At 38.5% G+C, this 16466-nt stretch overlaps 1 protein-coding gene across 9 annotated transcripts in view; it reads left to right on the forward strand.

Moving 5' to 3' along the window:
* The window catches only part of shep (alan shepard), a 49874-nt gene that overhangs the window by 16311 nt on the left and 17097 nt on the right, over window positions 1-16466 (forward strand). For 5 of the 9 annotated variants that reach the window (XM_069058793.1, XM_069058789.1, XM_069058785.1 and 2 more), the window contains exon 2: window positions 3860-3891. The exons of 2 other annotated variants lie outside the window; for them this stretch is intronic. Coding sequence is in view for 5 of the 7 variants with exons in the window: in XM_069058789.1 (XP_068914890.1) it covers window positions 3860-3891 (32 nt within the window). In the remaining 2 variants the exon portion in view is untranslated. Of the gene's footprint in view, window positions 1-3859; window positions 3892-8337; window positions 8685-9255; window positions 9278-16466 lie in introns of those variants that run through there. 2 more of the 9 variants (XM_069058787.1, XM_069058797.1) reach the window with 2 other exon arrangements.

Below are 16466 nucleotides of genomic sequence, written 5' to 3' on the forward strand. Positions count from 1 at the left end.
GGTGATCAGTGATCACTCTCATTGGTGAATGTTAATGGTTTCATTTTGCAGAATGTCATAATTTCATAATATCTTGCAGTAGCGGCTTTGCCATACATTATACAACCGTTTGGAGTGACTAAAATGAAGTTTTACTCACTAGTGAGTTTTCATTATCTATACTAGGAGTGTGGTTACTAGATGATACCGTCAGTAATGCAGTGCATGTTTATCGTATCTAGGTATTTATTGCCCGTTTCGCGACATGTTCTGACGGCACAAATAATTTAGGCGCAAGAATTGCTACTGTAAGATAAATATATATCACACGTGAGCGAAATGCCATTATAAGCTCGTGAGATATGTATCGCTCGTGCTGACGCTCTCGTGATTCAAAATCTTCACTCACATATCTGTGGCGGTCGTGAAAAAGTAGGTAAGTCGAAAATGTTAATTTTTCAGGGCAACGATTCCAAATTCCACATCATTCCTAAAATCCTGTGATTAAATATAAACTTCTTTCTACCTGTACTTGCTTTCAATATAAGTAAATTTTAAACTGTGAAAATCTGAATGATTTAATTCCATGATTTATTATTAAGGTGTAAACATCGTTAACTCATTTTTGAAATTATTTGACTTACCTACTTTTTCACGACCGCCACAGATATAATTTTGCATTTCTCTCACTTATAATATTACGTACTTATCTTTTACTTTATTTTATCACTAAGTGATATTAAATATCTAATTTCACAATAATTTGTGCTGATTTCTTGTTCAACTATAGACGAAAAGCAACCATTGTGATATGTCATTTTAGTTGGCAAACGTGCTTCATTTAATAAGTTAATAACTAGTGAAAAAAAGTGACATTATATTATCACTAGTGTTAAAAAGTGACATTAGTAATATTAGCAGCATTATCCTGGAAAATTATTGAAATAGCACATTTAAACAGGATTTTAATCAGAATGTGTGCTTTTCGTAACTAAATTAGAAAAAATCTTGTATGAAACACGTAGCAAAATGGCTATTTTTTGCAGACGACGGTTCAATTGTCATGTCTCGTGCAAAAAAGACGCTCATTTTGCAACTCGTTGCATAAATAGCTATTTCAAATATAAATGCATATTTAAAATTTATAAGATTTATTTCTGCTTCCAAATGAACCTAAAACCAAGCAAGTTGATTTTCAAAATATTTTATTCATTAGAAAATAATGAACACATCGGAATGTTGATTTTTCCTTTTTTTCTTTGAATCACATTTGCAAAGTTGCATTTCGAACTGTGTTAAAAACTTTCGTAATTAACCCAAAAAGCCGTAAATTCCGTTGTCTTTTTCACTCCCGATCGATCTTCTCTCGTTCGGCCTTGTGCTTTGCGATTCCCTTTTGATTTTTTGTGTGCAGTTGGCACGCTCGCGACCCGCCTGCACGTGGGGCCGACCCGGCCGCCAAGTCGCGCGTTTCCCTTTCGCCGATTGACGTTTCGTCGTCCCGTCTTCGCCACCCCCGGGCCCCGATAATTCCCAAAGAAAGTCGGTCACGCCTGCCGGTATTGATCGGGGGCTGCGTCCGCGCTTCCGCCGGATGCTTCCTCAGACGGCGGTTCTCCGTCCCGGTGCGGCGGGGTCGAGGCCCCGAGGGGGCCGGTGTCAGGCCCCGTCCCCGCTTTCATTCAGACTTTCTCTGAATGACGGGGACCGGGATAAGTCGCGGGTTCGACGACCCGCGCGCATCTCTCGCCTAGCGGTGGACACGAATACCAGACCAGACGGAGATGGAAGACGAGGACCCAGTGCGGGCCCCACCGAAGACGACGGCGGCGACCGGCGCGCCAGATATTCCGAAATTTGTCGCTTTTTCGCTTTCGGTCGTCGATGATTGTTGTCTTTGGGCGGTGCTGCCTGCAGCTCTGGTCCTCGTCGGTTGCCGGATTACCGGAGTTTTTTTCGGGAGCGGCGAATTTGCACGTGTCATGAGACGGCTCCCGAGGGAGACGGCGTGCGGCCGGTGCCAATTTTTTAAACGATGCGGTAGGTCAATTAAACTGATACATTTTTAAATGGTTTTGAATAGACAGTGGCGTCCCCGGATTTTTTTCCACCGGTAAAAAAAAATCCAATCGATCATTAAAACCAACGGGTAAGGCGTTACAAATTGGAATTCTTTATATTTGAAAAAATCCGCCTACAGCGCGTTCGTCGTAAATGTACACATTACACATTAAGTGTAATTAAACATAAATCAAAATAACGAACATTCCAACTACAAATGGATAAAATCAACATTATATAATAAGTTAAAAACAGAATGGACGAAAAATTGGCTTGCGTTTTTAACACGCTGGAACGAAACAAGACAACAAAGTAATTAGTGTAAGTCGTCAAATTAATATTGAATTACAAAATGGAACGTGCCGCCGATATTATTTTTTCATCAACCTAAATTTACATCGATGTCTTTGCGGTTAAATTTTTGTGCATCTAACGCGACCACCAAAGACCGTGGTTTTATTATAAATTTATGGTTTCTTTTGAAGACAGCTGCAGCAGATTTACGCATTGCTCTCCGCTCCAGCAGTGGAATTATTTTTATTGTCAAATTTCTGAGAGCCAGAGGTGACCACTTTCGGGGCAGAAATGGAAAAACGCGTTATATGGCAGTCGTAAAGATAAAATAAATTTATTGCGCTTCTGCGGATGGTCCGGTGGCCGTTGGTAAAACGATTATGGTAATTGTTGGAGCGATCTTGAAATTCAAGAATAGATGGACGGAGAATTTTTGGAATTGCCCCAAAGATGGAAATTTGTTTCGTCTTTTCGGCCACACAATTCCATTTTATGTTCGTTTAGTGATTTTGTTATTTTCTTTATTTATTCCATTAGCCGTCTGCCTTATTCTTCCTGTACTCTTGGCATTGCCTTTGACTTACGACACTTCACACATTTTTATCCATTATGTGGTTATTGCATCTCCCTTTTGTTTCCTTCTCCTCTTTCAGGCTTCCACATTCAAGTTCTAGATGTTTTATTGTTATTGATCTGGTTTGAATTGCGAACAAAAATTCCATACATAATTATATCGATTCATGTAGCTTCTGTTACAACATAAACGCCCACTCTACGAGTGTAGATTTTGAGATGCATATGTAACGAGCGTTCAAAAAATCTGTGCTGCGATCATAATTTTATCGTAAACAACCAAGAAAACTCTCGTTGACAAGTTATAAAGAATACTCCGGCTTGTAAAAGAAATAATACGTACCATTTCTTGTTGACATCTATGATTTGACAGCTACGACGTACGTTGATGGAAACGAAAGTCACTGCTCCACCAGTTTTTTTTTTATCTCTTTATTTACTTTGCTCTTTCTTCTGCCTATCTTGTACTGTTTTATAATTAACGAGGTTCCATTAATTTATTTGAGACTGTGGCAGCCCTGGACAGAACAGTAAAATGAAAAATAAATGTCACGTTCTTTACGAGTCCATAATTTTCGTCCAAAGGTGAGAAACGTAGACTCGAAGGTAATAAACGTTTTAAAGGAAGTCAACGCTTTTGAGTAACAGTTGTTTGAAAAACAAACAAATTGGAACAAGTCGGGACCGGAGTGATGCATTGTTTTATAATAGAATGAACAATATACAGAGACTAGGAGTAGAAGTGTGCCATTCCAAAGCAACGACGTTAGGTCTGTTTATTTATTTAGATCTATTTAAAAATGTGTATCGTCTCGCCAAGCCAGATCCCTAATGATTTTTTAATGAAATGTGGAAATTGCCAGAAATCGATTAAAGCGACCAAAGTCGTTTGCTAATCAGCCATTTCCTCCGCCGATCATGTCAACTGATTAAATTCTTGTCTTTGTTGCAGATTTTCCACAAGATTTTCTTTATCTTTTTTGGGTGAGTACCACTTTTGTCACACTCGTTACACTCGACCCGTAAATCTCACCGTGTCCAACAAGGGTGTGGCGTTAAAAAAAAAATTCCACACAAACGCCACCGTACTCCGGGGATATTCACCTGCTTCGTACACAAACAATCCGGTGAATGTGTTGCGAGCTCTTTTTGTGGAGGCGTGCGCTTCTATTTTCTGGCCAAATACACCCAAACATACAATGGTGCGATTATTATCGACGCAAATACGTTTACCGAGCGCATGTTTCGTCTATCTTCGACACACCGGCCGGTTTTTGCTTTGATCTTGACACGGAAAATCGTCTCAAGGTCGACTTTCTTCGCTTTCGTCGACAATCGGAACTTTTTTGACAGTCTGGCGACAGAAATAGCTACACGGGATAAATTGTCAAAAGCACCTGACGATGATACCAACAAATTGGACTAATTTAAAACGTCAAACGTAATCTCGGAAAATTCTAAATCATATTCGCAATTTTGACGCTCTCAAAAAAGTGCTTTCCATATTTAGCAGGCAATCTTTTAACATTTTTTGGAGTTTCTTGAGAGAGTAACTGATTGACAATTAAAATATGTAATGTACATTTTCTTATTTTATTATTGGCTGTTGGTACATTCTGCTTTATAAGAAGGGGTCACAAAACATATTTCCACTGACAGCGATAGAATTTAAAGAAGGTCTATAATACCCTAGAAATTCCAAATTTTGTTGGGCAGAGCCATAAATCATAGGATTTGGAACGAGCAAGCAGGCTTTAGCTTTTGTCTAAATTTTTAACGCTTTTAAATCAAAATTTACTTCCACTTTTTCCAAAAATAAATTTTGTGCGGTACACTACAGAGGAACAGGTTGATCTTAGATCACTCAAAAAATTGTAAAAGCAATCTTGCTTTGGTAGAACGTTTTTTAAGAATATAAAAAATGCAAGTTAGCTGTTAATGTTGGCCACCTGAAAAGTGCGAAAAGAAGTACCGGTCAGCGGTAGATTTCGTTTGTACGGACGATTTTTCCAAGAATAATAAACCCTAATTGCAAGACCGACCACCGGTCCGTGGTATTAGCAACAAAACAGGATTTCGTCGGCAAGCGCGAATAAAGAGACAAACCGAAAGATATCTTACAATGAGCAAAGGGTAATAAAAATAAGTATGATGGGTACTAAGTACGCCTGCTTGGGGGTTGGTACCCGCTTCGAGGCTCATTTTTGCCACAGCAGATCAGTTTCTAGTTTTCAGTTGAACTGTTGACAAGTGACAATGTACGGTGCACCAGGTCGATTTGGGACCCATCACCAGACACCTGTGCGATTCAGCGTGAGATTTCATCGCCAAGTAGGTACCATAGTGACGATTACGAAAAACAAATACGAATCGAAATGGATCGTGATACGTGGTGCAATGTTGATTGATTGCTGACAGTCGGTCGAGATATTGTCGAAGACACATTTTTATTGCAATTTCAGTTTTACGAACACAATTTCAATGACGTCGCCAACACTTTTGTATCAGATTCGGATTTGACGTGGAATCAGGAAATTATTTGGTTTTGGGAAGTTTTTTGTTGTAGATTACAGGGTTTTTTTTTTTTTTGTACATACTCGTATTAGTGTTCGTCGATGTTTTAATTGCAAAATTAGTTTATTTATAATAGTAACAGGGTACTATAATTTAATTGACCAATGTAGTTAGTACGTGATTAAACTATGTAGTCATTATACATATTTATTAACGGTTTGTCATCATCAGAATGTTGTTTACATTGTTTGGTCTTCTTGAGTTGTTTAGAGACTACTTTCACATACAAAAACGCCACAGTTCTCAACTAATAATTTTCGTGATCCAAAAATGACGAACAAAATGACCTAACCTTTAAATTGCCTAGTCTTTAAGTGTCTGGGTGAAATCGGAGGATAAACTCGAAAAATTCCTTCAATTGTGAACCACTACACAAATTTTCACAAGCTTAGCCGCGAGATGTCCAAAAAACAATTTTAGGAAAGTTAAAAGTTTGTGTTTTGCTGTCAAAAAACCATGAGAAAATTATAAGATTTTTCCCAGAATGGGGGACCAGGACTTGTTTTGATTGTTAACCGGATTAAGGTTGCAGTCATGCCCGTCCAACCGTGAGTTGGCCAATTTTACCTGGAATTTGCCCCTTGCTTTAAAAGTTAAGAAATCGCCTTATACACTGACAAGAGTTATCACGTGACTTCTACCTCATATTTGACATTTTAAGAAATTCTGAAAATGGGGTTCATGATAAAATATAGGGAAAAAAGTTACAAGAAAAAGTCCTAATGAGATTTTATGCCTACGTGTAAATTTTCAAAACAAAATTCCAAAAAAAATGCACCAAATACTTCCAAAATTTCCAAAATTGGTTCAAAATAGTTCTTAGAATAAAAATAATCAGGAATTGCTCCATCAAGTTGAAATTCAGTTTTAAATTTTGATTTTTTTGTTAAAATAGTGAATTATTTTGTTAATCGAATTTTGTTTTGAAAATTTACACAGGCATACAATTTCATTGGAACCAACTTTTTCCTATTATTTTTCCAACACCACATTTTCGGATTTTTTTAAAGTCACGTGATAACTTTTATCAGTCATATTTTTAATCTTAGATAAGTAGCCACGATTGTCATAAATTTTTACTAAATCAATACATAAAAAGTTTTCCCGTATGGTGTAATTTTTTTTGCAAAGCACTGTATATTTATTTTTCAATGAAGAGTGTAATTTCAAGGACTTTATTTGCTTTCGCAAAATGTAAACAACCCATTCCTCACGTGAGAAGAATTATTTTTTTTTACTAACTTACTCCTGATGCCTTTCTACCTTTTCCGGTGTAAAGCATGTGGGAGTTGAGCTATTGAGTGTTTTTTTCCTCCAAATCTCTTCCATTCTTTTCTATCTTGCGTTTTTCGTTTCACTTCTTCCCAGCTACCCCCTCGTTTTCCATTGCCGATTTAATTTCTTCGGTCCACGTTCTTATGGGTCCTCATTCCTTCTCTGGAAAGTCCTTGCCTCAAGAATCCGTCATTTTTGTGTCTGTTTATGTGTCCGAAACAGCTCTAATGTCTTTCTTCGACAGTTTGCAGGGTTGATTTTTTTTTCAAGTTTTCTCTAAAAGTGGAGTTCCTTATTCTGTCTTCCCTGGTTTTTTCTTCTATTTTTCTAACGGACCTCATGTCTATGCTTTGTATTCTACTTTTCTGTTTTTTGTGTTAAGTGTCCATGTTTCTAAACCATATATCAGGATTGGAGTGGCCACTTCCTTGACTATTTCGATTTTTATTTCTTTTCGTATTTCCCTTTTTGCCAAAAATAGATTTTTTTATCGTATTGAAAAGTTTCCTCGCTGCTCCTGTCCTTTCTTGTATTTTGTCATCAAGTCATCCATCCTGCGATCTTATCGAGTCTAGACATTTAAAGTTCTTAACTTGTTCTAGCTTTGCATCTTCTGTTTTTATCTCATGCGTCTTTTCGTTTCTCTCCTTCTTTTATCATGTCTGCTCATATCTGATCTTGTCCTGATGCTTTCCCTTAAATTTCTTTCATATTTATGATTCTTAATTTATTTATCCCACCTCACATTTCAAAGAATAATATTTCTGTACGTGCTAGTGTGAAATCTTGAGTTAGCAACTGAATTTTCTGAAAATTTCTCCAAAAATGTACTCTTATCTTTTCTTCATAAGTTAATTCACCTCGTTTTCCTTCTACTAATTGTACCTCAACTTTAAGTGAATTTACCTATTATGTATTTTGACACATTGGAATATTTTTTATAAGTAATTTTACTTTTGAATCTCACGTTGACAATAAAGAGTGATTTACGTCGCAATTTTTTGAAGCGACAGAAAAATGATGCCCGAAATTCCGTGTCCCTAACTGTACGTAGCTCAAAAAGGCAACAGTTTATTTACGAGTAAAACCAGATGTATACAGCATTAAAACGAACAAAAAACGACTGATTGGCCTAAAATATCGTGGTAGTTATTAATAAACAAAAAGTTGCCGTAATTTCGTGTAAAACTGGAAACAAAAACGTGATGAAAAGCAGTTTTATTACAAATTTAATTATTAAAACTAAAATGGATGTATTTTTGGGGGATAATTTTTTCAAAACGACTCGAACAAAATCATCGAAATGAAAATTTCTATTTGCAATTTGAACGTGTCACTCCGTATTCATGACGTTTTAACGATTTTCGAAAGGGGCTCGTTCCTTGGGTTTAGTATCCCTCTTGGGGTACCCGGACGCGCGCGTCCGAAACGTGTCGCCCCCGGGCGGCGGTCGCATCGTCGAATCGCTCCCCGGTCCTCCGTCCCCCGCCTCCGGTGCATGCCTAATCGCGGCGCGGCGCGGCGCCAACGTACGGTGCCGAGGAGGCAGAGCCGCTCTCGCGGACTTTCGGCGAAACGAACGACCGTCAACCAAGATGGTGTCCGCGTAGCGCAGCGCCAGCGAGGGGAGTGGCGGCGTAACGGGCGTAACACAAGAGTGCGTGTGTGGCGGCGTAGTTACGGCTGACGGCGGTGCCGGTCCGGTGTTCTGCGCCCAGGACTCCGACGATCCCGATACCGGGGGCGCCCCCCCGGGATACAGACAGAGTGCCGCGAGATGACCATCGTAGTGTGCCATGACACTGCTCCCAACGAATGAAAGACACACCCCTGCGCGATCCGTCAACTGATCTGTGATAAATTTTACTATGGCCGTTCGTATGGATAGCTCCACTGCACCCAATAGGAAAATTAACTACAAAGTCACGGTATGTGAGTGTTTGTTTTGATGGAGGAAAGGTGCACGTCGCATCTTGGTCGTGACCCCGCCCATTCCCATACTCCACGTTCCGCGGAGCCGTTGCGTAATGACCCTTCGGGAGTTTAAAATTTAAAGGCCACCCCCGGATCGTCAGCTGTTTTAATTGCGGGATGATCGACAGAGGCGGCCGCGACCGGTCCCCGAAAAAAAATCGATGGCGCGTGCCCCGCGTCGCCCCGATCTGACACCGGCGGATCTCCATGATAAGCCATATGTTCAGAATGTGGGTGTAGTATATCGGAAATCGAAGAGGGCAGACATAGACGCCCTCGTAAGCCGGAAGTCGTGACGTAGCCGGCTCAGTCCCTATTCATCTGTCGCGTAACGTGAACCCGTCGACATCGTCTCCGTCGTCGGCGTTGTCCTCGCGACTCCATCGGCCGACTTTTAATTGTTAATCCCCTTATTAGTATGTGGACGGTGTGGCGGTGTTGTTCTCTCGGTTTTGCTGATTAGTTCGGGACCTTGTTGCATGTGCGGAACCCGAAAGGAGGACGACCATGGACGGTATTATCGTGTGCGGCACGACATCGTTGACAGGTAGCGATTTTTCGACAGGAAATCCGCTTTTCCCACCTCCGAAAGGAGCTTAGGGACGTCGGGCTCGTCAAATGTCCAATCGATAGTTGGGTCCTTGGCGGTTTCCCATCGGAGGTTGTCCACGGATGACCGTCGACGTCAAGGTTGGGGATTGAACGGCCGAAAATGCGACACCCAAGTGGTGCCAACTTACGCGCTCTTTGCAAACTGTTGCGGATTTTTCAAAAGTGGCAAAATAGGCAATCTTATCAAAATCTTCGTGGTGATTTTTAAAGACCCTTGGGCGTTAGAGACAGTTGCTTTTTTTGTTAATGATTATGTAGATAGAAACAGAAAAAAGTATGTATGTACAGTCGCGAGCAATAAATTTTGGTCGTCAAGGTCATTCTTTGACACAATCGAAAATGGTCCATCGTAAAACAGTCGTAAATATCATAACCTATCATCATGTTGTTTGACATTAATTGTCATTTTTTATCTCAATTTTTTGACACTTTGTTGACGTGGGCATAATCAGGCAGGGAATTTTTTTAAATTTGTGACAATCTAACCACATTTTGAAATGACATTGACGACCAAAATTTATTGCACGCGACAGTACATGTATTAGAAAATTCTCCTTTTTTTTCCTGCTTCGCAATTTAATGAATGACGTTGAATTTTTGTTGGAAGTTAGTGTCACTAACTGAAGGTCATTTATTTGTGGAATTTTTCAATGGTAGCTCAGTTTGAATTAAAAGTCTTTTTGATGTTTATTTATGTAGAAATTTTGAAAAGTGAAAATTCCGCATACTTTGGTACTTTAAGTCAAACAATGTGGAAAAAATTCAAAATGAGGGGTTTTCTAAGGAACAATTTTTGAAAATTTAGAATTAAAAAATTACATTATTCTTTGGGCCATCCAGTAGTCAAGCTGTTGCATCACTACAACATTGTATGATGACGTTTATATCCAAGATTACTTGTATTGTGATCTTTTATGATTCACTGCGTATATATGAGATCAAAATATGTACTTTTAGGAACGGTAATGACAATTAGTCGCATTTGTTGTTTTATATTGAGCGATCAAATTATGTGATTTGTAATCGAGTCATCCATGGATTTGAATCCGTATGTCTTTTGCCATTGATATGTCGAGATCTAACCTGTGTTTATGGAGCGTCGAGTTCAAGTAACGACATACGATTTCGGATTCATGGATGACTCGAATACAAATTAATTTGATCGCTCTTTATTTATGGAATTAATTGTACACAGTGAACCACTGTATGTACATATTTAGTTCAGTTAAATAGTTATATTATGATTTTTCATAATTTTTTTTTCTTTGTCTTTTACATCACTGTGTATACAGTGTTTACCAAGAACTTCGCACCATGGGAGACACTTTTATTTTGCGAAAATTTTACTACTGTAGTCGTAGACACGTGACTTCCGTTATGCGTAGAATTTGATTTTTTTTTTTTGGATAATTGGGTTTGCTTTTAGATATATCGAAAAAGTTATAATAAGAAGTTGGTTATGATGAGATTTCATGTCTAGGTGCAAATTTTCATGACAAAATTCGAAAAAAAAAAAATTGTTTGAAAGTTGTAACTTTGCAACATTCAGACAGTAGGTTCAAAATATGTAGTTCTTAGAATAAAAATTATTGTGAGTTGAAGACGTTTCATACTGAGATTTCCTTTCAAATATTTTCTATCTGGTCAAGTTGAAATTCAGTTTCGGGATTTTAATTTTTTTTATTAAGAGGGTGATTTTTTTATCGAATTTTGTAAACATATAAATTAGCATAAAATTTGATTAGAACTTTTTCCTATCATTTTTCGTCACGTTAAACACAAGGCCCAATCGCTGATTTCCTTTTTTGAAAATATCAAATTAGACTCATATACGAGAGTCACGTGATAACGGTCATATTTTTAGTCTTTAGCCTAGCAACATTTTTGCTATAAACTTTCCCATACTGCGCAATCTTCTTGGTATGCACTGTATAATGAGTTCAGGGGATTCCTCGTGAACACGGTATTAAGGAATTGGTTCCGAGAAAATGTGTACACTTTCGGAATGACCGGGAATCGAAAATACATTGTCAGAAAAGCCAAATCGCAAATTTATGACTTCTGTAATTAATCTCCCCTACATTTTGGAGATTAATAAAACGCCATCCACCTGTCAAACGTTCAAACATCGACGTCTGAATAATTTATAGATTCACGCTAACGATTCTAATGGAAATGATACATTTTTTACCTGGAATTGGAGTAATATTTTAAGTACTGTGTTATTTGAAACCATTCTGTACCGGTGGAATGTTTACACTTTGACACCATTACGTGTTTCGTAATTTGACGTTTCCGTTTATTTTACTTAAAATAAAAAAGAAAGTTTGTCGCCGAGAACAGTTTGAATTATTTAAACGAAACGCCTCACCCTTTTCGCCTCATTAATAACGTGGATTTTGACAAAAAAGTGCCAATAAATGTAGATTAATTAAAGGGTTTTATCCGATAATTATGATTGTTTTTTTTTTGCGGGTACTTCGTAATATTACAATCGATAGTCGGCACAAAGAGAAAATCGAATTTCCTCCAAGGTTATAACGAGCATTCAAAAAATGTTTCCCTGCAGATACATAACCTCACTTTGATCATCATTTTGTTGTTTAATTTAAAGTAAAAACCATCATGCAGTGCAGCACTGAGGAACTGGATTTTTTTTGCAAAAGAAATAATTCACACCACTGTTTAAGTTACGTTTGACAGCAAATGCGCCGTACGTTAACGAAAACAAAAGCAAACATCAGGGCACTGGATCACAAGTTTTTTTTGAACGCTCCTTACAACTTTTGTGGAAATTGGTAAACGAGGGCGAGTCAAAAGAGATCCCTCAAAGGAAATTGTGGTCCGGTTTTAGAATTTTAAATGCTATTTGGAAACCGGGATGAGTTCCCCAATAATTTAATTGAATTCGATCGGAAACAATAAAGAAAGCTGCAGGCAGGGCAAGGTAGCCGGTGCCGTTTAAAAATCGAGTTGATCCCACTTCCCGTCGGACCGGAGTCCGGTTCTGAATAAATTAGGGCGAGCGGAAGGGCGAATGGGGGTTAGTGGCCACTTTGTCACGTGCAGAATAATTCGATTTGTCCGAACCAGGATATGCAGAATTTTTCGTCGATCGGATCATCGGAGAAATTCACAGTCGCCTTCCAAGTTCCGGGACCGGATCTTTCTTTTTTTATTCCCGCGACATCCCGGACATGCCTCGATTATAAATCGCGAAAGTGACTAATTAGTCGCGAGCGGGTAATGAATTTTTAATCGACCGGTTTCCACACACGAACACGAATTACCGATTCCACATGATCGTTTGCCGATCGATTCGTCTTCGCCGGTCTCCACCCTCAGGTTCGGTGAACTTTTTTTTTTCGGTATTATTATAATGAGGCGGGAGACTTTACAACCGCAACTTCCTGCGATACGCCCCAGAGTTCCTCAATAAATAATAAATAGGTCCGGGACTGTGTTTGTGCCGCAGGATACGGTGGCGATTTTATTAATACTGGAGCAGGATCGGGGATTAGATTTTTTGTTGTTGTTTGTTGTTGCGCCGAAACCGGTGGATGAGTTGCTATGTGGTGGTGTGGTACATGTGCCGGTGACGTACATAATCCAATAACCGAAAAATCAATGGCTCTGCTTCGATGCCATGCCCTGGTAATTGGGCAAATGAATTCGTCCTTGGACGTGTTTTATTCGTACGTAAGGGCTCTTCAAGGAAAAAATTGTGACCGAATTAATTCAATTATTGCAGTGGATGCTGTGGCAGTTGCGCCGAGAAAAATGACACATTAATGAGGCCAAACGGGAATTTGGGTTTTAACACAAGCGTTCGTAACATTATGTACCTAACACAATTTTTTTATCCAATACCGGTATATTATGAAGTTATAACAATGCCGATTTTGAATACATATACATATTATGAGGTCTATAAAACACTAGTGGAATTATGCACCCATAATTAAACTGTTTTTATAAAATTAAACAGTTTAGAGAGAATTGAACAGTTTTTTCAACATCAAAAAATGTAATATGTATGTACATAAAATTAGAACAACTCTTTTTTTGGCGTTAAAGAAGTAACCCAGCAGCACGTCTTCGGATGTGACTTCTTTAACATCTTTCGGTGTTAGATAAAACTATGTATTACACTCGTGCCTTAACAGCAAATAAGTCACTCAAGAAAAATTAGCCCACTCGAGCAAGCTCTCGTGGCTAAACATTTCTTTCGTGACTTATTTGCCGTATAAGACACTTGTATAATAAATAGCTATTTTGTGCGAAATTGTAAGTGTAGTAATTATTTTTGCCTCAAAAAAATTACATTATTTCCCATGAGGTTTGATTTTGTGATCAGGACCTTCATACATTTTAATATGTATTTACATTTTATCCATAACACATAGGAAATTTAGGTTCACTGGTTCAGTTTACTTCCAGCTGAATAGAATATAATAAATACAGTACCACCTCTTAAATCCGGACATCCAGTAGTCCGGACACTCACTTCGCCGACTCATAGCCCGAACGCACCTCCTTAATCCGGGCACCAGCTTGTCAACGCTGCAACAAAACGAAAAACTGGTAAAGAAAGGACAACTTTTATGCCTTGCACTATTGAAATATGTAGTATCTAAATTTTATTTTATCACTCTCATGGTCACAACAAAAAATATAGGGAGTACATATAGATTTTTTTGTAGGTTGTACTTTTTTGTTTAATTTAAAAATCAATTTGGAATTATTTTAACCAGTTAACAGCGAAAAAATTCAGCTTTAAAAAAAATCTGTTTTTTATTTATCCATAATCTACTGTTTTTCCCTAAAAATGTTCCAGTTAGGAAAACAATTTGTTTACATTTTCAAAAAACTTTGTTGAAATTTCTGTATTTTGAAAAATGTGTTTACAAATACGAGCATGTAATACATTTGCTGTTATCCAACAAAATGCTATACATTTTCAATAAATTCTGTATTTCAAAATTTATTCTTTATTAACGAACACTGTAATGTTGACAACATTGACAAATTCTTGCGAGGCACGTGTTACGAAATTACAAAACATGAGGGAATTTGTCTTACAAAAAAAGGGTCTAATAAATGTCATTTTTAACTTGTTCCGGTCGAATAACATATTTTCTAGATTTGGTAATGATGGATTCAATAGAGTCGGTCCCCCTTGCAATTTTTGCAGAATCGGTATAAAATTCTTGATAAAATGACAGGCCCGTTCCCACGCGAGCCTGCTTCACTGCACACAAATTCAATCCCCAACCTCCACATAATTTACGAAATTTTTGTCCAACATAACCGTTACGGCGATCCCACTTTTCATTTTTTGCTTTATCTGTTCGTACTTCTTCGCGTCGCGACCATAAATACCCGCGGACACCCTTTGACAGCCATTTGCAAAAACGCACCAACAAAAATCAGGCATGTTGTTTCGATTTATGGTACGCAATAAATCGTACTTTATGGCTTAGCATAAATTTAAACCATCCGAGATAGAGTATTGCATTATTCATAAATTAAAAAGTGGAATTCGTTTTCTCGAAAACTCTCAAGAATCGATTTTGGAGATGCGTTCAGATTTTGACGTCAGGACCTCACAGTCGGATTTGTCGCCATTTTCACGGCGGCCATTACCCCTATCCGCGTCACGTGATTAATGCACAATATTCGTAAGCCGATCGGAATGCAAACGAACAACGGTTGCGCCGGATTCTTACAGGTGTGCAACGTTTCGAAAGAAAAACAAAGCGGATTCGACCTCCCGAACCGCCCCCGACCCGACAGACACTCTCTGGTTGTTAATTTTTATGGATTTGTTTGCTCCGTCGCGATCCGTCAGTCGGTAGCGCTACGTCCCGGACGCGAAGACACCGCCCTCTGGTCGGCCGCCCCCGCCGCTAATTGGAAACCCACTCGAGATAATTTACGGGGCGATTTGTCGTCGACGCTAACGAGAGAAATTTAACGGATCGTCGAACGATTCGCGCCGACAAATCGCTCGAAAACGTCGACGCATTGTTGCGATTGTGAAGTCGGCGGCGGCGTCCGAAGAGTGGTGAATTATGGGGCGAGGGGCCGGTCGGATTATCGCCGCATAAATTTCCGGGCTGTGGAGGCGGCGCGATTCGTTTTTCCGACCTTAATTATCGCAATAGTCGCCGTTCAATATTAAACGTACAACAAAGGAACTGATAACATCTGAATTATTTGGAGAATCGAGGAAAAGATAACGGCTGGATGATAATGGCGAAAAACAGAAAAACAATAAATTCGATGCCGATCAAGGACGACGCTTAATAATTTATTGCAGCCTCGAAATAGTTTACCCGATTATTTCTGACATTTTGTTCGTCGGGTCGAGGAGAAGTCGTAATTTTCAGAAATCGATCGGTCGCCAGAAAAGAAAATGTTTCCCGATTTGCCGCCCAGTTTTATCCAGACATTTGCGTCCCTCTTGTTTTGGGAAAAATGTAAAAAAAATCTTGCTTTGGCCTGTCGCAAAGTGAGATATCTCATTTTCAGGAAGTTATCTCATTTCAACTTGAAGATACGATACAATTCACATTTTTTATGGAGTGGTTTAATCGTCTGATTATTTGGAGGCAATGACCGTTTTTTATTCCTCAATGGTTTAGCGGATACGATTTTTATATCAACAATATATTTATGGCAAGATTTTTATAATAAGTGAGTAAGATAATTCTCTACAATGTTTGAACAACAAAATTTCATTTTTGAACTGATTTAAATTCCAAATATAATTCGAGGAAAAATTAGAAATTTCTGAAGAAAAGATGTTTAGTAACGTGCGTTCAAAAGAATCTTTCGTCCTTTTAGCCTATTCGCTGTGATATTTCTTCAGATACATAACCTCACTTCGATCATGATTTTAATGCAAATGAGATCATTAATTTGAAGTAAAAATCATCCTGCCCCTTGACCAAGTTTTTTAAACACGCGTTACAATTTGTTTCTTTGAGGCATCTCACCTTCCCATAATATTCGTATTATTGAGTTTTAAGTTGTACATATTAACTACATATGTATTTGAAAACATCCGGAAACGTGAAAAAACAAATAAACAGATAGATCAAATCTCGAGTCTGTTGATG

The sequence above is a fragment of the Tenebrio molitor genome, chromosome 9, assembly GCF_963966145.1.
Source record: "Tenebrio molitor chromosome 9, icTenMoli1.1, whole genome shotgun sequence".
In the NCBI taxonomy this organism is placed as follows: Eukaryota; Metazoa; Arthropoda; class Insecta; order Coleoptera; family Tenebrionidae; genus Tenebrio; species Tenebrio molitor.